Here is a 23,963-nt window from a genome sequence, read left to right on the forward strand (position 1 = left end):
GACTTTGATTAGCTGGATCAGGTGTGTTTAATTAGGGTTGTAGCTAAACCAGAAATTGTCTTACTATTAGGAAATGAGAGGGTCTGTGTTACTTACTATTGGAGAAAGCATAACGGTCAACTTGGATCACGTGTGCCTTGATAACCAATCACATTATAGCCTCGATGCCATTGAATTTTAGTCAAAGTTGAGCGACACTGACGGTGCATTCCAAACGGGATATATCGCCCTTCGAAGGACACTTCGGAATGAAAACAATCATGGCCGCCATATTGAAGGGTCGTTCCAAACTGAAGTGCTCAAAACTAGCCACTTCACAGGGCCTTCAAGGGTACAACTGATGGACACTTCGGGCCCCCATGATCCTTTGCGCTGATTCTTTCCATGATGATGGCGCCTCCGTTTGGGCACTTCAAAAAACAGTTGTTTGGTCCCTTACACCCTTCAACCCTTCAAAGATCTCACTCCGGAGGGTAAACCCTTTGAAGGGTTTAGGGCATAGGGATGAGCCCTTCTGAATGGACCGCAGAGTCAGTCACCGTTTACGGATACCATAGGAATGAATGGGAAGTGCTGTAAGCTGAATCCCACCTGTCACAAAAAGTCTGACTTCTATAAAATAGTTTAAACAGAAACTAAAGATCCTCCTTATATCCGCAGCAAAATTACGGATAAGGATTATTTGTAGCACAATCTTATGATTAGAAATGATTTGTTGCAGCCTTTTTAAGTGGAATTTCCGCAAAACAGAAGTGTCTCCAATAATTTATGACACAGTAGGCTCATTAGGAAAAATGTGGATAGAACATAAAAAGATGGCAGCAGCAGACAAACATGTGTTTTTTCAACCAGAATCTGAAAGTAGCCATAATGTTCGTCTACTAGAAACTCTAGTGTGTGTCCTTGCCAGAGATTTTGTGCTTTAGAGGTAGAGCTGCATAAGTTTTCCCCTGCTAGCCAGTGTTTTCTGTGTTGTCACAACCATTTACTTCTAACTACTTGTCCTCTGCTTCTCTGGGACAAAAGTTAGTCAAAAATCAGTCTTTAGGAGAGATGTGAAAAGAGGGTTTTGAATAATCAAATGGCTCTGGCTGTGATCCAGTTCAATTTTTATGGCCTTCCTTCACTAACCTCTGTCTTATAGACTTGGATCTACAGTGCTGTGAACAGGTTTTTGCCCCCTTCCTGTTTTTTTTATTTTTTTGCATATTTGTCACACTTAAAAGATTCAGATTATCAAACAAATTTGAATATTACACAAAGATAATGCAAGTAAATACAAAATGCAGTTTTTAAATGATGATTTAATAAAAGGGAAAAAAGCTGTCCAAACCTACCTGGCCCTACGTGAAAAATTAGAGTTAAATTTCACTAGCCAAACCCAGACCTGATTACTGCCAGACCTCTTGAATCAAGAAATCACTTAAATAGAACCTGTCTGACAAAGTAGAGCATGCTTAAAGAACAACACATCATGCCGTGATCTAAAGAAATTCAGGAACAGATGAGAAACAAAATAGTTCACATGTATCAGTCTGGAAAGGGTTATAAAGCCATTTCTAAAGCTTTGAGACTCCAGCAAACTACGGCCAGAGCCATTATCCAAATATATATCTAAAGAACTGCAGGCCTCACTTGCCTCAATTTAGTGCAATTTAGTGTTCATGATTCAACAATAACAAAGAGACTGGGCAAAAACGGCATCCATGGGAGAGTTCCAAGGCAAAACCCATTGCTGACCAAAAAGAAAACAAAAGTTGACAAAAGTTGAACTTTTTGGAAGGTGTGTGTCCCGTTACATCTGATGTAAAACCAATACAGCATTTCATAAAAAGGACATCATACCAGCAGTCAAACATGGCGGTGTTAGTGTGATGGTCTGGGGCTGCTTTGCAGCTTCAGAACCTGGACGAATTGCCATAATTGATGGAACCATGAATTCTGCACTCTATCAGAAAATCCTGAAGGAGAATATCCGGCCGTCAGTTTGTGACCTCAAGCTCAAGTGCACTTGGGTTATGCAGCAGGACAATGATCCCAAACACACCAGCAAGTCCACCTCTGAATGGCACAAGAAAAACAAAATTGGAGTGGCCAAGTCGAAGTCCAGACTTGAATCCGATTGAGATGCTGTGGCATGACCTTAACCAGTCCTTTCATGCTCAAAAACCCTCCAATGTGGCTGAATTAAAACAATTCTGCAAAGAAGAGTGGGCCAAAATTCCTCCACAGCGATGTGAAAGACTCATTGCCAGTTATCGCAAACGCTTGATTGCAGTTGTTGCTGCAAAGGGTGGCACAACCAGTTATTAGATTTAGGGGGCAATTACTTTTTCATGTAGTGCCAAGCAGGTTTCGACAGCTTTTTTCCCTTAATAAATAAAAACATTATTTCAAAACTGCATTTTGTATTTACTCTGGTTATCCTTGTGTAATATTAAAATTTGTTTGATGATCTGAATCATTCAAGTGTGACAAATATTCAAAAAAAAAAACAGAAAGGGGGCAAAAACTTTTTCACACCACTGTACATCATTACCTATGTTGTATATGAGTGGCCACTACTGGTAGAACCCATGCAGTGGGTCGAATTGGAACGCCCTTGATCACTTGGAATGTGCTATGGTGCTTATTATTATTATTATTCTTTTTGCTTATCTGTTGTTTATGCACCATTCCATAAGTTTACATGTATGCTTAGATTACTAAGGAAAATTTAAACAACTGCACAAACAAAAATGATAAAAATGCACTTAACGTCACTGTGTAAAAAACTGTCATCCTAAAGTTAGCTACAAGTATTATGTAGATAAATCTCAAAATAATTGTACTTATGAGTAGATTCACACCCTTTGTCAAAATCGAGGGGTCAAGGTTCTATCATATAAACTTCCCTTATCCACTTGATGAAGTGGAATTCACTTTAAAATGGCGGTGGGGTTTCCCCCGAGGGGAAGCACTTAGGGACGTTAGGGTCTTTAAACTCTGGTTTGGTTCGTTTAAAACAAAATTCTTGTGTGATTGCCCTGTTAGTGTGGTTCAAATGTGAATGCTGCCATCTGCACCTTGGTGTGCAGTGTGCACCAAACAAGCCCCACCATTTCAGGGAGTCTCGGTCTACTTCCAGTTGAACTCTAGAATGAAAGGACCAAAGGCATTGTTACTATATCCTTATGCCTTTTGGTTTGACGTTAAAAATAATACTTTGCTAAGCGAATCGGGACTAAACATATTTTTGTCCGTACCAGAACCAACAGAACTGAACTCCAAATGTAAACATACCCTAAAACCAAAGTGGAACGCACTCATTGTTATGCAGGGGTGTGGAGTGACTCCTAGACACAAGCATCAATGGAGTAGGGGCTTCAGTGGAATACAATGAATGCTTGTATCCATAGTGAGATACTCAAATGAAAGCTATTTTCACGTTAGCATAATTTTAATGGTCCCCATCTCTGTGTAGTATAGTCTGCTATGAATAACAAGAATATTTTCACAAAACCCTAGTAAATTTAAAAGGGACAACCATGCTTTTTTTGAGTGACATTTTGGAATAGTGGGCAAAATGGCAGTTCTCTGTTTATTCAGTAGAGCATTAAACCTGTTCCCTTTCTTGATATGTCACATGCAGCCCAGCCTTCTTCCTCTCCTTCTCCTTCTCCTTCTCCTTCTCCTTCTCCTCTTATGCACCTCCTCTCTGACCTTTGACCTCATACAGACATCATGTTGACCTCTGGCCCTCATTTATCTCTCTGTCCTCAGACCAGTCGTGTGTTTTCTTTTTCCCCCCAAGCCACCTTCCCTCCTCCAAAAAAAGGAAAGTTGTTGCTCTGTTCTGTGATCAACCCCCTCCATCACCAGTTGTATGCTTAGCGCCCCCTACAGGAGGGAGGTGTTTCTGACTCACCTGTCTCCTTTTCTTTCTGTCTGTCTCTCTCTCTCTCTCTCTCTCTCTCTCTCTCTCTCTCGCTCTGTCTCCTTTCACCCAAACAACCCTTTCTTGTCTTTCTGCTATGAGGCCTGTTTACATGCTCTTGTGGCACTTTCTTGGATGTACCTCATACCATAATTTCTGCATGCAGGGTCCAAAAGTAACTTTCTGCCACATCTGCCAGTGGCTGGTAATAATTTTGTGGCCATACATCTTTATGAAACTGTATGTTTCTCTCTTTTTTTTTTTTTTATTATAAATTATATTAATTTCATTCAAATTAGTTTGACCCTATATGACAGTTAAACTATTTGGCCACTTTAGCTTTGGTGACTTGATGCAAGCATTATTTAACATATGTGTTGCCACACAGAGAAAACACATAAATATACTACAACACGTGTTTTGTTTGGCAGACTTATATGATGTATATAAGCAAAATTCCGATTATTAGATTCAAACCATTAGGTAACCAACCAGCTGGTCAGTGCCTTTGTTGTATTTACGCACCAAATCCAGTTTTACTCACAGTTGGCTCTTAGGTTAATTTTGGACCCTGTCTGCATGTATCACAGGAGGGCATAAAGCATGAATGCTTCTCCATGGAGACTTCAATAAAACTTTAGCTTGAAGGGCTCTGAAACAGGACACAATGACAATTCACATGGTGCATGCATTACCATAAAGATAAGTGAAACAAAATAAAGTCACTCTTTTGGTAAAGTTAACTTCACCTAACCTTAAAGAGTGCAGTTCAGGGAGTAAATATATTCTGTTATCACTAAAATGTCTTTACGGCATATGTTATCTTCCATGTGTGGTGCCCTTCAAATAAAATATCACTTTTTGGCATGATGTCCAACAATGGAACTTGCATGGCATGTTACAGCTGCATGAAGTCCTTGCTGGTGCTATTCAATCTTTGATCATTGTTAAGCTCTTTGCTTGAGGAGCACAGAAATATGTTTGTTTCTTTGTTACCTTTCTTTTTAACCTTCTTGGTCACTGTACAATCACTTATTTATATTCAATGTTGTCATTTTCCTCATGTCTTTCTATTACCTGTGAATTCAGGGATCCTGTTAAACTCCTCACAATAAGTTTTTATTTTTATATATATATTTTTTAAATACTTATACAAATAAATCTTTTCTCTATTTGTTCACAATTATTTTCTGTGTGATAGTGGATGTTATGTTTCTGTTTATACATAACATGTTATGGATTGGCTTGTTTGTTTGTTTGTTTGTTTTTTCTATCAGAATTTTTTCTATTGTTTTTTTTTTTTGTGGCTACTTTACTGTCCTCACAAGCTTGTGATTGTGCCTTATTCGTTTGTGTCTTTGTGAGTGTATTTTGTATGTCTATGTCTGTTTCCCACTCTTTGTCTGTCATAAAAGGCATTTAATGCACACAAAATGCACAAGAGCTAATGTAGTACTGAAATATATGTACTCAAATGGATGCTGTCCTGTACATAGTATACATACTACATTTTTAGGGCTTTTGTACATAATACTGTAGCTGCATAACATACAAAATGTTTTCTGCAAATGAGTTATTCATTGATCACTATACATTGCCATTTATTTATTTTAGATTATTAAATAGATGTCTGTAACAGTATTGAATTCCAACTAATATCCATTTAACCTTAAATGATTTTTCGGTAACTACAAGTAAGGTCCCATCAATCAACATTAGTTAATGCATTAAATAACATAAGGAACAACGAGCAGTACATTTGTAACAGTAGCTCAGGTGCATTACAACTTTTGATTTTAATGATGCATGAGTATGTTAAAATTCAAATTATCTAAGATTAATAAATGCTTTAGAAGTAGTTTTAATTGTTAATGCGTATTAACTAATGTAGTGAACTGATGTTAACAAATGGAACCATCCTGTAAAGTGTTTGCGATTTTTCAAAGAAACTACACAGGCATGAGGTCACATGATTGAGTTTATCCACCCTCTGAACTCCCATTCCAGGGCCATGTGGTTAATATATCTCTTTGGCGTGTGTAGTGTGCTCTGTATGAGAGGTCTTATCTGTACGGGGGTCGTAAAACTGGGGAGAGGAAACAGACTAGTCAATAAGGTCCATTGTTTATATCAGAGTAAGAATGTTATTTTGGACAATACACATAACTTTCTCTCTCTGACAATACACATCTTTCTCTTTAGAGTATAGTGTCACTTGAGTTTATTGACAGTTCTCTCAATGAGTGTGTTTACACATACAACAGAACCCTTATAACCACCAAAATGAGCTTCTTATAAAAACAGACAATGAATAATAAAATAGTACTAAGATGCTCACATGACCTTACATACTGTTGGCTTAACATGAAAACACACTCATTGTCTACTACTTTTTATTTATTTTATTTTTTTCTTTTAAGCCACAATGATTTTTATTGGTATCTATAAAAGTATCTATATATTGCTATCCATATCTACATGTATATGTGTATAGCTATTGTTTGTTTGCAAATTTGTTGTCATTTATAGGAGAAGTGTGTAATTTCTGCACGACTACAGTCACAAAATTAAACAAATAAATAAATAAACAAATATGTTTCCATTGGTCGAACAGCCATTGATTAGGCAACCAGATTGTCCCGCACCAGCACTCTATCATTGGTTGAGCCCATTTTTTGCGCAAACAAATAGAGCAGTGGAAATACACACTTCCCTTTTAAGGCTGGAGTCTATGTAATTTCCAGTTTGTTGAGAAGTATGTCTGAAACTGAAGTTGAGTTTCAGAGAATGTGTTTTCACACTTTACTACCATTTTTCTGCACAAATCTCATAAACTACATGGATATGACTTGTATCAAAGTTACATAAATTGTAATGAGTTCATTTCAGCTGTATGTGTTTAGTACTTTTGACAGTTGTGTATGTGTAAGACATTACCCTTTTTCATGTGAACAATGGTTATTGATCTTTGCTGGTTGCTTGCATGCATGCTCTTTAGTCTGATAGAGGCTAAAATGTCATGACTCAGAGAATGAGAGCATGGAAGATGAAGCATGTGTGTACAGGGTGCTCTGCCCCAACTCCACAGTTCTGAAGGGGTGTCTTTTACTTCCTGGTTGGTGACAGTTGAAAGGTTCTCTTTAACCCCCTTTATCTCTTGTGACAAGAAGTGGGGCAGCGACAGTCTTATAAAATTGCATACTTGGTGCTACCACAATTGCCTGTGCTCTTGCTGCTGGCCCAAAGCTGCTGTAAACAATGCTGTCCACCTTCCCTACTTCCTCCAGATATGCCTTGCAACTTTGTATGATGCTGCACCACTGCATTTGCTGTTAGCAGCAAATCCAATGTCTGCAAACTCAATTATTTGAAATCTTTGAGTTCTCTGATTGGTTACCATGTGCAAGATGCACTCATGTGCCCATAGACAATTTCAGGGCATCGATTTCAGTGATATCTGTCAGGTACTTGGGACAAGAAATGGCTTACAGCAGCTTTAGCCATATCCAATCTTGCAGCTTGCTCTCCAATGTCCCTTCCCTAACCCCCTGGTCTGGAGCACATCCCTCCTCGGTTCACTTGTGTGGGGGGCTGATTGGGGGGGCGCAGTGGGGGCCTGTATCAGTGTGCCTCTCTCTGTGTCGCTCCAGGTTACGGGCTGGTGGTACAGGAAGAACTAGTCTCACCGGCCTCCATGCAGTACAGTCTACCTTCGCCACTGGGCAATGAGCCCTACTGGCAGGAAGTGTCAAGCATGGAGTGTGCACCCATCGCTACCACTGAAGAGGACACACTCATGGAGATGTCTGAGGTACAGGTTTGGCCCTCAGGCAATAGTCCTTCCATTGTGGCCGTAGAGGACTCCTCACTGGAGTGCAGCAATGCTGACGATTCCGAAGCGCTACTGAACAGGAGCCTGGGCCACTCGAGGAGCGGGACTCCCGGTGCAAACGGACCAGTGGGACTTGCTGCTCAGGGAGGGTTAAGTGGTTCCATCGAGCTACTTGAGGATCAATCCATTGGGGCGGATTCAGATTACAGCGCTGCTGGGATGCTGTGTCTGAGCGAAGGGGTCAACATCAATGCTCTGGACAGAGGTCAAGGGTCGGAGAGGTTAGAAGGTGCTGTAGGTCAAGAAGTCAACAACATTAAAGACGATTCCAATGGAGGTTTGGGAGAAGGAGGAGGTGACGACACAAACGTAGAAGATAGCATATCTCTCATTTCAGGGCAACAGCGAGTTTATGCTCGAATGAGTGAGTCACCTGTGCTAAGAAGACGGGCAGATCCTGGTGATGACAGGTGAGTTGTCCATTAGACTCTAAATTACTTTGTTGACCAGTAGGGACTCTATATATATTATATATACTTGCTATATATTCCTCAGGAAGTATCATCAGGCAATCATTCTCAACTCTTGATTTTAAAGACTCTTGCCAATGTTTTTTAGGGGGCCCACCAGGAATATGTGTCATCTTTATATGTGTCGTTTACATGCTACTAGCGTCACCAAATGGATTTGCAAAAAACTGCACTGTTTCTAAATTGTCTCCACACCATGATAGTTCAGTCCCAGACCCATTGTTGTTTTGGGCTGGTCGAGATGATCAAACAAACCACAGAGTTTCCTCTTTCTCTTCTGGGAAAATGGACTGAAAATATTAATGACTAATGATCTCCCACTATAAAAAGTTTCAGCCTCTAGAATGAGAACAGCCCCTCATGCTAAATTATAAATAGACTTTCATCAGGGTAGTGTTATATTTAATTTTTGACAGGAATGAAAACCAGGCAGTGAGGGATAGAAGTGCAAATTGTTAAATGAATTGTTTTGTTATTTAACAACATGCCAGTTGTTAAACTGACAAAACATCTTTCCAAAAGATTTTCTGTAGACAAAAACTCCATAAAATAGTTTTGAAAGTTTTTAGGTCTATACCAGGAGTGTCTAATCCTGCTCCTGGAGGGAACATTCCTGCAGACTTTAGTTCTAATACACCTGCCTGGAAGTTTATAGTGATCCTGAAGAGTTTGATGAGCTGGTTCAGGTGTTTAATTGGGGCTGGGTTGGAATACTGCTGGAAGTTGGCCCTGCAGGAGCAAGATTGGACACTGATTCTATACCAATTGCCTCTGACTAGCAATAGCTTGTAGTTCTTTGGTTTGTCTTCGGTTGGCTATACTCATCTGTATCCAAATTTAAACTGGTTGCAAATGAAATGACTGAAAATGTAAGTGTCACTCACTGTGTTTGTCTAAGGCAGTGCTTTTCAAACCTGTCCTGGAGGACCCCCTGCCCTGCACATTTTGTATGTCTCCCTAATCAGACACACCCAATTTAGTACTTGCAGTCTCTACTAACGAGCTGATGAGTGGATTCAGGTGTGTTAAATGAGGGAGACATACAAAATGTACAGGGCTGGTTGTCCTCCAGGACAGGTTTGAAAACCCCTGGTCTAAGGTACAAACCATCAAGTGTGGTTTTCTGCTTTTGGTTATATAATGAAAAAGGATGAGCCCATTGATACATCACACCTCGACTTTCTATTGCAACAGGACAGGGGTGTGTAATCCTGCTCCTGGAGGGCCACTGTCCTGCAGAGTTTAGCTCCAACCAGCCACAATACTCTTGCCTGGAGGTTTCTAGTGCAGTGGTTTTTATGCTGCATTCATGTGCTATCGGAATTATCAAAAATACAAGTTTCCTAGTTAGAAATTTGCCATAAAAGGCCTCTCATGTCAAATTTCCGACTATAAAGCTTGTATTTATGATAATTCCAAAAGCACGTGAATGCAGCATTAATCCTAGTCCTGGGGACCCACTGCTCTGCACATGTTTCTCTTATCTGACACTCTCAGCTGATTTCATGGAGCTTTCATCTAATCAGCTGGTGATCTGAATCAGTGTTAAATAATGGAGACATACAAAATGTGCAGAGCAGTGGGTCCCCAGAACCAGGATTGAAAACCACTGTTCTAGTGAATCTGAAGACCTTGATTAGCTGTTTAATTAGAGTTGGACCTAAACCCTGCAGGTCAGTGGCCTTCCAGAAACAGGTTTAGATGACCATAGTTTTGCTTCAACCCTAATTATATACACCTAAACCTGTTAATCAAGGGCTCCAGGATTACTAGAAACTTCCAGGTAGGTGTTTTGGAGCAGCTTGGAACTAAACTCTGTTAGTGGCCGCCCATGAGCAGGACTGGACACCCTTGCAATAGGAAATACATCAACACAGGAAAGACAACTGCACTCATCAAACCTTTTCATAGAGACTTTATGTGAATGATGAATTGCATGGCCTGTGTTTATTTCATAACTTCTTTTCACTGACTATCTGTGGTTCTTTGGAACAGAGTAAAGTTACTTCCACTCATAGTGATTACTGCCAACTACATTGTCATTACCTCTTTCTAATTTTCTGTCTCATTTCTCAGGTTAAGTGGTGGGTCCTTCCTATCTTATCTACAGGATCAGGGGGCTCCTGGTTGGCACTCAGCCCCAGAACAAACCCAGAACAGAGTTGGATCTCTACAATGCTCTCTTCCTAGACAGGCAATGGAGTCTATGATGTCATCAGTACGAGCCACAGTGGACTGTGATTCTAAGCAGTCTTGCCTAGCCCAGGAAGCCCTAATTGAACCAGTGCGGGACATAGGGCATTCTGAGATCATCCACGGGCATTATCAGGGAACTCAGCCTTTTGAGAAAGGACTAGGCTTCCCGCACAGAACAGCTAACATTCGGGCTTGGGAGGACATGCGTCTAAGAGGACAGGTAAGAGTTGGGAAGGAACTTGATTCAGATTCATTTTATCTGATTTAATTAGTTTTTTTTTCACATATCATGGACATTTTTTGTCATGTATTGATTATTTGTTTTTGCCTTGACTTGCAATGATATGATGGATGAAGTTGACATGAAGTCACAAATAATTCTGCCACCGGTAGGACTGGGTTATGGAACTTTTTATAAATTTCTTTGGTATTCTATGACACTGTCTGTCATACAACTCTAACTGCAATTCAATGACCTCAAGGCTATAATGAGACTGGTTATCAAGGCAGATGTTAGGCAGACTTTCTCCAGTGGGAGAGCCATGGAGGTTGGTATCTCCCCATAAAAAAAAATCTGCTTTTATTGCAAACTTGTTTAAAAAGCATTTTCAAACCTAAAAGTAATTTGTAGTGGCATTAAGTGGTATGCTAACCAACATTTGCACCTTTCCGAATCATGCTGTTTTACACCTTTGTAGTGAAGACAGCAGGCTTTGTTTGTGTGATTTGGTTTGTTTACTATTTAAAAATGTTGCATAGTGTACTTCAGGAGAATTACTTACTAGCCTTCAGTCATTTTAATATTTTGTGACTAGATTTGAAAAACAGTGTGAATTTATGCATCATTGGGCTAGGTGACGAAATGGGTGGGGAGTGGAAGGAAATGGTAAAACACATTAAAACAATGAATAATGACGTTAAGACCAAGCACCAGCAAGCCCAAAATGCCATCTGTGACAGACCATATTACAAGTGACTATTAAAACAAGCCCAAAGTGGCTTATAATAAGTGGATAATTAGCTTTGAAAAATATTTGTTCCCGTAAGGCTGATAGAAACTCAAGTATACACAATTGTTTGTACTTACTCGTGGTGCAATATGCACACGTGCACACACACAGGTTTTCATGTTTTATAGAGCCATCCCTCAGGCATAATGGTTTTTACACTGTACAGACTGTATTTATTTATCCTAAACCTACCCCTCACACACAACTTTCTGCTATTTTAGATTTTCAAAAAACTTCTGTATGAGATTTATAAGCTTGGTGTTTCCTTGTGGGGACCAAAAAAATGTCCACACAAAGTCAAAAATGACTGGTATTATGATCCTAGTGAGGACATAACATAGGGAATACCTGGTGTACATGCGTACACACACACATACAGTACAGCCAGCCCCTAGAAGGACACAACCCATTGGTTTCTAAAAACAGATCTTGTCTCCTTGTGTCATCCAAAGGGCTGCTCCTGCTGCACTGGCTAGTGGGGGGAGGAATGTTATATTTGGATTTGGAAAGCATGGACAGTAAGGTCATAAACTACAATGGTTTCTCAAAGATATATAGTGTGCTTTTTTTAGCTGTGAAAATTGTGCTTAAATGATAAAGGAATATAACTGACTTTTTATCATTTGCATGAAAAATGCACTTACAATGTACACTACTGTTCAATATTTTAGAGTCAGTAACTTTTTTTATTATTATTTATTTTTAATAATAATACTTTTATTCAGCACCGACACATTAACTTGATGTGAAAGTGACAGTAAAAACATTTATAATGCTACAAAAGACTTTTAAATAAATGCTGTTCTTTTGTACTTTCTATCGATCCTGACAAAATGGATCACAGTTTCCAAAAATATTATGAAGCTGCACAACTGTTTTCAACAATATTACTGTTTTTACTGTATTTTTCATCAAAAATGCAGTCATAAGAGACCTCTTTCAAAAACATTAAAAAATCTTACTGTCCCCTGAACAGTAGTGCACATCTGAGGAAAAAAAGGTCTTTGTTTTTAATAATTAACATGAAACTTGAAAGTAATCTGACATAAGCATTCTGACGAAAGGTTCTATTGTGTCTGTAGTTAATGCATATGTCTGCTTAGTTTAACTGTGTATAATACCACATGTAAACCAAAGGAGGCACCTGGTGTGAAAATGCTGTTGTTGAAATGTTAGCAGCTGTTTGTTCACTCACAAACTAGGAGCCACAACAAGAGAGTTGTCCTCACATTGTGGGTATTTAAAGCATATAGATCACATGTGCAATCAGACACTAGACAGAAGGGAGATGTTTTTGGAAGGCTGAGAGAGAGAGGGCGAGAGAGAGAGTGCAGTCAAAAAAGGAAGCTAAAGCCAACCACATTCCCAACACAGCTGAATGTGGAAATGACAGAGGAAGGAATAGGCTCAGATTAAGAATTGCCTGCTTTCTTTAAATGAAAGCTGTGGACCGAGTGGAAGACGGAAACTAGGGGAAGATTACATCCTTCCCCAAATCTCTGGACCTCACCTCGCTGTTGGAGCGTGTTTCTGAGTGCTTGTGGGAGAGCGACTGCCACACTATGTGGGCACTGGTGACTGAGCTGCTGTTCAGCTTCGTGCTGTTGGCCTTCATGGTCATCAGCTGCCAAAACGTCTTGCATATCGCCAGCAGCTCTGTCCGATCAGTGCTGGCCTACATTCACACTCAGCTGGATCGTGAGTTGGGTGAGAATGAAGGTGTGACTGATGAAGAGGAAAACGTCACCACTCGAGTTGTGCGCCGCAGAGTTATACTGAAGGTACCGACGAATGTTGTTGATATATAATCTGGGATATTTCTTAAAGACAGTGCCATAAAAGAGAAATAGCAGAGACTTCAGCTGTAGTAGGTTGTAAAGCTAGGGGATTACAGTGACACTTCGGCGGCTGGTTTGTTTCATTTGACCTCGTTTGAGTGCACTTCTGCAAACAAGCATGAAATGCCAGTGGCCTGTAAGAACAGTAGTACAGTGAACAGCTATAGTTGGTTCGGTGTGAGTGAAATGTGAGATTGTTCTTATAGAACATTAGGATGAATATTAACTGAGCACTGGATGTTACAAGCTCTGTATTTGAGTCTCTGTATTTGAGTTAGTCTGGTCATTGGCACATGTTGCATTCCTGCATTCCTCATACACATTCTTATGCTTTTTTTACATCAACTGTTTTATAGGTTAGATATTTATACAAGATCTAAGAGATTGCCAACCTTTCCTGTTTGCTGACCTCCTGAAGGACATGACATGCTTTTTAAATGTTTCTTGAAGTCTTAAGTGTAAATTTTTCAGAATATGTATACATCATCTGAAAGCTGAATAAATAAGCTTTCCGTTGATGCATGGTTTGTTAGGATCGGACAATATTTGGCTGAGATACAACTATTTGAAAATCTGGAATCTGAGGGTGCAAAAAAATCTAAATATTGACAAAATCACCTTTAAAGTTGTCCAAATGAAGTTCCTAGCAATACATTTTACTAACCAAAAATTAAGTTTTGATACATTTACGGTAAGAAATTTACAAAATTTCTTCATGGAACATGATCTTTACTTAATATCCTAATGATTTTTGGCATAAAAGAAAAATCGATCATTTTGACCCATACAATGTATTTTTGGCTATTGCTACAAATATACCCCAGCAACTTAAGACTGGTTTTGTGGTCCAGGGTCACATATATTGTGGAGTATTGTATCCTTTCAAACCTGTCTATAAAGGTCGGAAACGTTTTAAAATGCAATAGCCTCTTATTTGTCAAAAGATTATTTTTTTTTTAAATGTATTACTCATGTCAATTTAGATAATTTCAGTGGTGGACAAAGTACATAAATCAAGTACTTGTGTAAAAGTACAGCTACCCTGACATAATATGACCTTTAAAAAAAATATACGTTCTAATTTTTTAATTTAACTTTAGTAAAAGTACAAAAGTACTCGATTTTACATGTACTTAAGAATTAAAAGTAAAAAATACTGATTGATGAACAATATTTGTTTATTTTATATATTTATTTAAATTTAATAAGGAAGATTAGTGGAAGACACACAAGTATTGATCTGCAAATTTGCAATAAATACATTTTATTACCAAAACATACATTGTCAAAATATTAAACTTCAATATTTTATAATATCTACTTAAGTTATTGTGCAAGTGTGCAAACAAGTGAAAATAAAATATACTATTTTAAAATGAAGAAAAACAAAATGTGCGGTGACAATAAAAAACAGATATAACATGGGGCAAAATATGTTAACGGTTTAGGAAGAATGTTATTGATTTATATCATCAACCGCTGCAATCAGATCAGTTTTGTAAAATGAATCATTCATGGTGATTTTCGAACCTGAAAAGAATAGATATCATGATCACATCTGGGAGTGGGTGTCTGTTTCTTCAGTTTGACATAAGGAACGATATTTTTTTTAATGAAATGTAAGGGAGTAAAAAGTACAATATTATGCTTTGGAATATAGTAAAGTTAAAAATACTCTGATATATATTGAAAAAAGGTACAATACTTTGTAGATGTCCTAGTAAATATAATGAATGTAAAACTTAATGACTAATTTTAAATAATTTTTCACATTTTTGTTTTCTGCATTTAATCATTAAATTGTGGCATTTCTACCACCCTGCATCACAAATTCACAATACCAGCTGGAAACACTGGTAAACGGAGATGTATCCTACTCATGATAGATACATTAGCCTCTGCATCAAAGTCTTAGTTTTGCATGATCGCGGATCATCACCATTATTGACTATAGACAGGACGATTGCGAGCATATCAAATCGAAGAGTGCGTGAAGCACACAATAGACCATGTCGCTTTTTTAAGTTGCTGTTGTCATATCTCACCTAGGGTGATGAGGCAGAGGATCTTCCGGGAGAGCAAGTGAGCGAGGAGCAATTTACAGATGAGCATGGCAACATCGTCACCAAAAAGGTCAGCAGTCTCATCCTGCTTTTTTCATTTACCATTCCAAATCCATTTCAAATGCATCTCAACAATCATTTTGTTAAGCTGCGCAAATGAACATGGTTGGGTTTGTTGCTCCGTTTCAAAACCTAATGAGCTGCCCACGTAGACAGCATTTCAGGTAGCTGCTGTGCCAAAAAGTAGGCTACCTCATTTAGACTAAATTCTAAGGAAGCATCTCATGTATCGTTCTCGGAGAAGACAATCCCAGAATACATTATGACAAATGTAAAAATGTGAAAGAAGTCCACCCAAGATGGCACAGAGAGAAACTAGGAATTGACCCTTTTCACAGACCGTTTGCAGTTATTAAAAGGGATAGTTCACTCAAAAATGAAAATACTTTCATAAATTACTCGCCGTCGTGTCGTTCCAAACCTGTAAGACCTTCGTTCATGTTTGGAACACAAATTAAGATATTTGTGATGAAGTACAAGGGCTCTCGGATTATGTTTTTACTTTTAACAAAAATTCATATATACACCATACTTTGTGTCATATTACAGTATTACATGTATTAATCACTTTCTTTCTTTCTTTTGTGAATATCTTGTAACAAATTTTAAAAACAAGACCTACTCAACTTCCTAGGCTGTAAATGTGACATCTTTCTTTCTTCTGACCACCATGGATATTTAGTTAGGTAATTAGTTAGGTCGTTAGTTCACCATTTCCATTTAAACTTCTTACCCAACTATGACGACTTTTGCGTCTAAGAACCCTAAAAAAGATAAAGGGGTCTATGTTCTTATTTGAGTAGTGAACTTTACTAATTTAAAAAAAAATAATGAAATTGCTTATTATACCCAATAATTGTGTCTACTATGTATTCTTATGCTTATTAGGGTGCACTCAAAAATATTTAGGCCTTTAAGATTCTAAGGTTGGGCACATACTGTATATACAGTGCCGTAAAAAGATTTTTGCCCCCTTCCTGTTTTTTTTTTTTTTCTTGCTTATTTGTCACACTTAAAAGATTCAGATCATCAAACAAATTTTTATATTATACAAAGATATTTCATGTAAATATCAAAATGTTGTTTTTAAATGATGATTTCATTTATTAAGGGAAAAAAGCTGTCCAAACTTACCTGGCCCTACGTGAAAAATTAATTGCCCCCTCCTGTTAAATCATGAAAGAACTGTGATTAACCACATTATTTTAGAAAGCGGAGTTAAATTTCACTAGCCAAACCCAAGCCTGATTACAGCCAGACCTGTTGAATCAGGAAATCACTTAAATAGAACCTGTCTGATAAAGTGAAGCATGTTTAAAGAGCAACACACCATGCCGCGATGTAAAGAAATTCAAGAACAGATGAGAAACAAAATAGTTTACATGTATCAGTCTGGAAAGGGTTATAAAGCCATTTCTAAGGCTTTGGGACTCCAGCGAACCACAGTCAGAGCCATTATCCACAAATGGAGAAAACTTGGAACAGTGGTGAACCTCCCAGGAGTTGCTGGCCTACCAAAATTACTCCAAGAGCGCAACAACGATTCATCCAGGAGGTCATAAAAGAACCGATTCATGATTCAACAATAAGAAAGAGACTGGACAAAAACGGCATCCATGGGAGAGTTCCAAGGCAAAATCCATTGCTGACCAAAAAGAACACAAAGGCTCGTCTCACATTTGCCAAAAAATATATTGATTATCCCCAAGACTTTTGGGCAGATTGTGGACTGATGCGACCAAAAGTTGAACTTTTTGGAAGGTGTGTGTCCCGTTACATTTGGCGTAAAACCAACACAGCATTTCATAAAAAGAACATCATACCAGCAGTCAAACATGGTGGTGTTAGTGTGATGGTCTGGGGCTGCTTTGCAGTTTCGGGACCTGGATGACTTGCCATAATTGATGGAACCATGAATTCTGCACTCTATCAGAAAATCCTGAAGGAGAATGTCCGGCCATCAGTTTGTGACCTCAAGCTCACTTGGGTTCTGCAGCAGGACAATGATCCCAAACACACCAGCAAGTCCACCTCTGAATGGCACAAGAAAAACAAAATTAAGGTTTTGGAGTGGCCAAGTCAAAGTCCAGACTTGAATCCAATTGAGATGCTGTGGCGTGACCTTAAACAGTCAATTCATGCTCTCAAACCCTCCAATGTGGCTGAATTAAAATAATTCTGCAAAGAAGAGTGGGACAAAATTACTCCACAGCGATGTGAAAGACTCATTGCCAGTTATCGCAAACGCTTGATTGCAGTTTTGCTGCCAAGGGTGACGCAACCAGTTTTTAGATTTAGGGGGCAATTACTATTTCCCGTAGGGCCAGGCAGGTTTGGACAGCTTTTTTCCCTTAATAAATGAAATCATTATTTAAAAACTGCATTTTGTATTTACTCAGGTTATCTTTGTGTAATATTAAAATTTATTTTATGATCTGAATCTTTTAAGTGTGACAAATATGCAAAAAAAAATTAAAAACTAGAAGGGGGCAAAACCCTTTTCACGGCACTGTGTATATATATACAGTGCCTTGTGAAAGTATTCATACCAGTTCATTTTTTCATGTTTTGTGCTGCCTTATGTTAAATTGCTTTAAATTATTTTCCCACACACACCACACCATAATGGCAAAGCAAAAAACAGTTTCTTAACATCTTTGCAAATTTATTAAAAATACAAAACTTAAATGATTCCATTGCATAAGTATTCAAACCCTTATCTGGGACAGTTGAAATTTAGCTCAGGAGCATTCATATTGCTTGTAGATGTTACTACACTTCAAGTGAAGTTAACCTGTGGCAAATTCAATTGAATGGGTATGATTTGGAATGGCTCACACATCTTAATAAAAGGTCTAACAGCTGAAAATGCATATCAGAGCAAAAACCAAGCTCTGAGGTCAAAAGAACTGCCTGTAGAGCTCAGAAACAGGTTTGCGTCAAGCCACACATCTGGGGAAGAGTTCAGAAAAAAATCTGCTTCATTGAAGGTTCACAGAATCATGTAGCCTTCATTATCCATAATGGAAGACGTTTTTAACAACTAGAACTCTTCCTAGAGCTGGCCTCCTGGCCAAACTGAGCAACTGATGGAGAAGGACCTTGTCTAGACTGGTGACCAAGAAGCTGATGGTCACTCTAGTTGAGCTTCATGATCATATATGCAGATAGGAGAAACCTACAGAAGGACAAACATCACTGCAACACTCCACCGATCTGGGCTTTATGCCGGTGTGGCCAGACTCAATCTTCTCCTCCGTGATGACACACAAAAACCCACTTGAAATTTGCAAAAAAGCACCTAAAGGACCCTTAGACTGTGAGAAACAAGACTCTCTGGTTTGCTGAACTTCAATTCCAAGCATAATGTTTGAAGGAAACCAGGCACTTCTCATCACCCGCAGAGTACCATCCAAAAGTAAAGTGTGGTGGTAGCTGCCTCATGCTGTGGGGCTGTTTTTTAGCGGCAGGTACTGAGGGACTCATCAGAGTACAAGAAAAGCTCAATGTACCAAAATATTGAGATAGCCTTAATGAAAACCTAGTCCAGAGCATTCAGAACCTCAGACTGGACAATGAACCTAAACACAGCAAGAGTGGCTTGTCGACAGCTCCGTGAATGTCCTTGTGTGGCCCAGCCACAGCCTGGGATTGAACCCAATCAAATATTTCTGCAGAAACCTGAAAATGTGCGTCTGCCCCCCTCCAACCTGACAGAGCTTGAGAGGTGAAGAGGCGAGGAGAAGAATGACAGATAATTGCCAAATGCTGATGTACAAAGCTTGTCGCATCATATCCAAAAAGACTTGAGGCTGTTAAGGTGCTTCAGCTAAGTAATGAGTTAAGGGTTTCAATACTCATGCAATGTACTTATTTCAGTTTTTTATTTTTAATAAATTTACAAAGTTGTGTTTTTGCTTTGTCATTATGGTGTATGGAGCGTAGATTGATGTGGGGGAAAAAAAAGTAATTTAAAGCAGTTTAACATAAGGCAGCAACATAACAAAACGTGAAATAAATGAAGGGGTATGTATACTTTCGCAAGGCACTGTGTATGTATGTTGAGTGAAAGAGATACTGTCTATGTAAAGCACTCTAAATGTGCCTAACATATGGGGTTAGGACAGCGTCTGCGAAGATAGTAGACAGCAAGGCAGCTCACTACATTTTCGAACATTTCGAACAGTAATTTAATGATAATTGACAAAGAAATGCACTGTTATGTTGAGATGCTCTTGAGAGCTTCAGCATATCCGGAGTTAAAATAGATGGTTTGCGCAATTTTACATTAAGTGCAACTTTAAAGAACATGTTTCCTTTCTGTCAAACATCCTAAGACATTACTTTTGCATGTTTCTTACACTGTTTCCCATCTCTTCATTTCCTCTCCTTCATTCCTTTTCATGCACCTTCTGCTCATCCACCGATTCTCAATGATCTCACCCATCCGTGACATAGATTGTGAGGAAGGTGGTCCGGAGAGGAAAAGGGGAGGAAGGGAGACAGGAGCTCATCATAGAAGGGCTGCCGCAGGATATCAATGAGGCAGACGTTGATGGAGAACAGTTCATGAGCTATGCCGTCCTGGGCCGTGACAGCAAGGTGGGCTTTTGAGTTCGCTGGGCTGACAGAGTGTGGTTTGAGAATAAGGAGAATAAGCAAACTGATAGATGCTTGAAGGCTTAGACCAGGAAACACCAAAGTTTTGTCTCTTTTTTTTGTTTTTGTTTTTTGTTTGTTTTTTTGTAGATCTTATAGAAGATGCAGCCTATAAATGCAGCCTGGAGATAATGTATCTGCAAGAATGCTCCATGAATCCTTTAAAGGAAATTAAACACTTCGCCTTTAAGAAATGCAACGAGAGTTCTTCAGCTTATTGAGGAAAAGGACATTTGAATGGAAAAAAATAGCATGTTCCAAGGTCCTGAAAGTGTTGGGAGGACAAAATATGCTCTGGATGATGTGAGAAGCTAGTAAGCTTGTATAGAAATTTTATTAAAAATGGTCCTTAATATTAGAAGTTTTAGACTTATTTATCATAATTGTCCTTTATATTATTTATATATATATATATTTTTTTTTTTTTTTTTTAAAGTGATGGCTTAGTATCACTTTGGGGCACTCCAGTCAGATTTGAATTGGTCATTATTGGTAATCATATCATTGGATTATAGTGCTTAATTTCACCCCAGTGCATCATTATTCTTTCTTTTGGGCACTTTTTTCATTTCCTGAATTTCTTTCCGTTCCAAAAAGAGGAATCAGTCAGAACCAAGATTAATGATGCTCAGTGTTATTTGGAGAAAAAATAACACTGAATGTTGCATTTCGGAGAATATAATATGCTATATTCTACCATGCTACTCTACTCATACTACTATTTCTGCAGTATATTATGCAAAACATCTATGTGCATGGAATACTGACCTATTACATCTGCCCAAATTTGCGGTATACAGAAGTATTAATTTCCAAAATCATCAACCCTTATTTAACATCCTTTTTCATTACTCCTTATTTAATCTGACTGACAAGTGATGAGACATTTTGCTGAATTAATTTATTTAAATGAAATTTACCTGTGTTTCATACTGCATATTGTCTCGCATATTATTTTTAAAATGCACTGAAAAAATGGTAACCTAAAAATAACCAGTTTTATTGAAGTCATATTGTGTAACATCACTAAAGCAACGTATATACATTAATACCAGCAAAAGTATTTTAAGGCAGAAATATAAGAAAAATCTTTATAAGGTAATTATTGCAGGTTACCACTTTTTACAGTGTAGTAAGCACTATGCACTGTATATCTTGTGTCTTGTAGACCTTGTAGAGGAAATTACATCACCAGGTTGGTTCATATGTGATTCCTCTTTATGGGCGTCCCAGTTAACCCTCATTGATAACTTCATTTGATGTTCATTATCATTCGTTTCTCTATGGTTGATGTCAAGTTTCCCTGTATACGCTCGACTTGAATTAAACTTCACTTTGCCCAGACTGTGCCCGTCCTTCTGTGTTGGCCTTTTCTGATGCTATTTGCTTTTTTCTCTCTCTCTCTCTCTCCTGTTCTCTTTATCCTCTCCTATTTATTTCCCCCTGAACCGTGTCTCTCTTCTGTTATCTTCTCCATGCTATCTTCTTGTTTTGTGTGTTATTGCACGTTCTGCTTATTGAACTTGATAACTTTTCCATTAACACGTCACCTAATTTTCACTTTGCCCTCTCCATCTGTTCCGTTACTCCTTGTTTCTGCTCATTCACGCTCCCGTCCCTTCATTTCTCTGTCCTCCCCTGGATGCTGCTCTCCACTGCTCCGCTCCTCTCCTCTCCCGCCCCACCTACTCTCCACCGTAGCCGGATGTTGTGGATGTGAAGAGGGGAGGTGCTCAAATAGTCAAATGTGCGAGTCTGCGGAGAGTAAAGCAGTGAGTCTGCCTCACTCCTCCCTGCAGGTACAGGACATTGCTGCACTTTGTGCTAATGTAATCCTGCTAACCAACGGGATTCAATCAGATTTCAGGAAATCATATTTTTCCAGTTCAGGCCTTAAGTATTATAGACACCATTAGTGATCAACAAATATGGGTTTCTCAGTGTAAGATTCTTAAACAATTACCCTTAATCCTAAATATGTAATTTGAGCCAAGTTATTTATCATTACTAAGTCTAATCATAAAGTACTATACTACTGTTCAAATGTTTGTGGGTTTTATGATTTTTAATGTTTTTGAAAGCCTCTTAAGCTCACCAAGGCTGCATTTGATTGATAAACGCATACTAAAACAGTCATTTTGTGAAACTTAAAATATTAAATGTCATTTTATATATATTTTAAAATGTAATTTGTTCCTGTGAAGTTAAAGCTGAATTTTCAGAATCGTTATTCAGTCTTCAGTGTCACATGGTGCTTCAGAAATCTTTCTAATATGCTGATGTGCTGCTCAAGAAACATTTCTGATTATCAATGTTGAAAACAGTTGTTCGGCTTCATATTTTTGTGGAAGCTATGATACTTTATTTTTATTTTTTTAACAGCAATTATTTAAATGTTTTTTGTAACATTATAAATCTCACTCTTGATCAAATTATTACATAATTGCTGAATTTATAAAAAAAAAAAAAAAACACTTTTGAATGGTAGTGCATTAAAACCAGGAATCCATAAACTTCTAAACGGGTAAAGATACTTTAGACAGCTATAAATTCTTTTAGTATCAGTTATTATAATTATTTATATAAAATATTATAATTTCACTAAATGAAGAATTTAAGAATTTTGGTAGATTGCAAGGTTTGATGAATTTGACTAATAAATTGACTAATACGCTGATATAAAATAATATTTTAAACAATTTTAATAAATTATTTGACTACATTCTGTATTTATTATTATTATTATTATAATAATAGTAATTCATGGGGACATAATGCACCGTTCCTGAGAATGAACCAGGTATTTTAGTTTAAGGTTGTTTGAATTTAGATGTCTTCTAAGATTAATCAAAATATAGAAAACTAAAATATAGTATTTAATAATCCAGCAGTATTGAGGGCATCAAATATTACAGCTTTGTAAATGTATAAGGATTTTTAATAATAGAAGTTATTTTCCAGAAATATATTGATAACTTGGTTATTTACAGCTAGTAAGTGCGTTTGAATGGAACAATGTCTCTGATAGTTTATTCAACAGTGAAAGCAATGGGGGCCTAAATCAGCTGATTGAGCAAGGCTAGGGTTAATAAATAAAAATGAACTATTTAGGCATAGAGATACATCTACTAATTTTGTATAAAGTGTGCCCTCAGTTATGCTATAAGTGTTGTACTTTTATTAAAAACCCACAGATCACCTCACTGCATTAACTCCTAAACTCCTCTGACATCTTATCCATTTCAAACTAATATATGAAAGTGTCCAGTTAGCATTTGTCTGCCCTCCCTCCCTTTTAGCTACAGAATAACTCTTGATTATGTATTTTACCTATGGTCAAAAAAAAAAAAAAAAACTATAAAGGAATGTATACAGGATCCTATTCCCATCCTCTCATAATTTGGAATCCTAATGGGATCTGATAAGAATCCTCTATGAAGAATTGAAATGACAGAAAATTGGATTCTTGTTGGATGTTGTATAATGTTTATGAAAATTATATTGGTTTTGGAATAATGTCTTGCTACACTCTTGAAAATAAAGGTTCCAAAATGGGTTTTCACAGCAGTGCCATTAAAGAATTTCTGGTTCCTCAAAGAGCCTGTCAGTGAACAGTTGTTAAAAGAACTAGTTTCTTTCTTAGTGTGAAGAATATTTTAATAATCTAAAGAACCTTTTTCTAGTAGGAACCTGCAGAGGTGCCATGGATGGAATCATTGATACCAATAAAGAACCTTTATTATAAGAGTACTAAAAGCACACATTTTTCCTAACTTTCTAAAAAATCATTTTGATGTTCTGCTGAGATATTTTATCTTATTGGGAATTTTATCCTATTGTAGATTTTCAAAGATCCTGT

At 37.8% G+C, this 23,963-nt stretch overlaps 1 protein-coding gene across 21 annotated transcripts in view; it reads left to right on the plus strand.

Moving 5' to 3' along the window:
- Positions 1 to 23,963, plus strand: part of ank1a (ankyrin 1, erythrocytic a) — a 125,941-nt gene that overhangs the window by 97,562 nt on the left and 4,416 nt on the right. For 12 of the 21 annotated variants that reach the window (XM_058776096.1, XM_058776095.1, XM_058776104.1 and 9 more), the window contains 5 exons: positions 7,567 to 8,218; positions 10,355 to 10,694; positions 15,372 to 15,455; positions 19,904 to 20,047; positions 21,806 to 21,903. In XM_058776096.1, the coding sequence (XP_058632079.1) occupies positions 7,567 to 8,218; positions 10,355 to 10,694; positions 15,372 to 15,455; positions 19,904 to 20,047; positions 21,806 to 21,880 (1,295 nt within the window). In that variant the 3' untranslated portion in view covers positions 21,881 to 21,903. Of the gene's footprint in view, positions 1 to 3,718; positions 7,502 to 7,566; positions 8,219 to 10,354; positions 10,695 to 12,586; positions 13,266 to 15,371; positions 15,456 to 19,903; positions 20,060 to 20,194; positions 20,408 to 21,805; positions 21,904 to 23,963 lie in introns of those variants that run through there. The other 9 variants (XM_058776100.1, XM_058776105.1, XM_058776099.1 and 6 more) reach the window with 9 other exon arrangements.

The sequence above is a fragment of the Onychostoma macrolepis genome, chromosome 05, assembly GCF_012432095.1.
Source record: "Onychostoma macrolepis isolate SWU-2019 chromosome 05, ASM1243209v1, whole genome shotgun sequence".
NCBI lineage: Eukaryota > Metazoa > Chordata > Actinopteri > Cypriniformes > Cyprinidae > Onychostoma > Onychostoma macrolepis.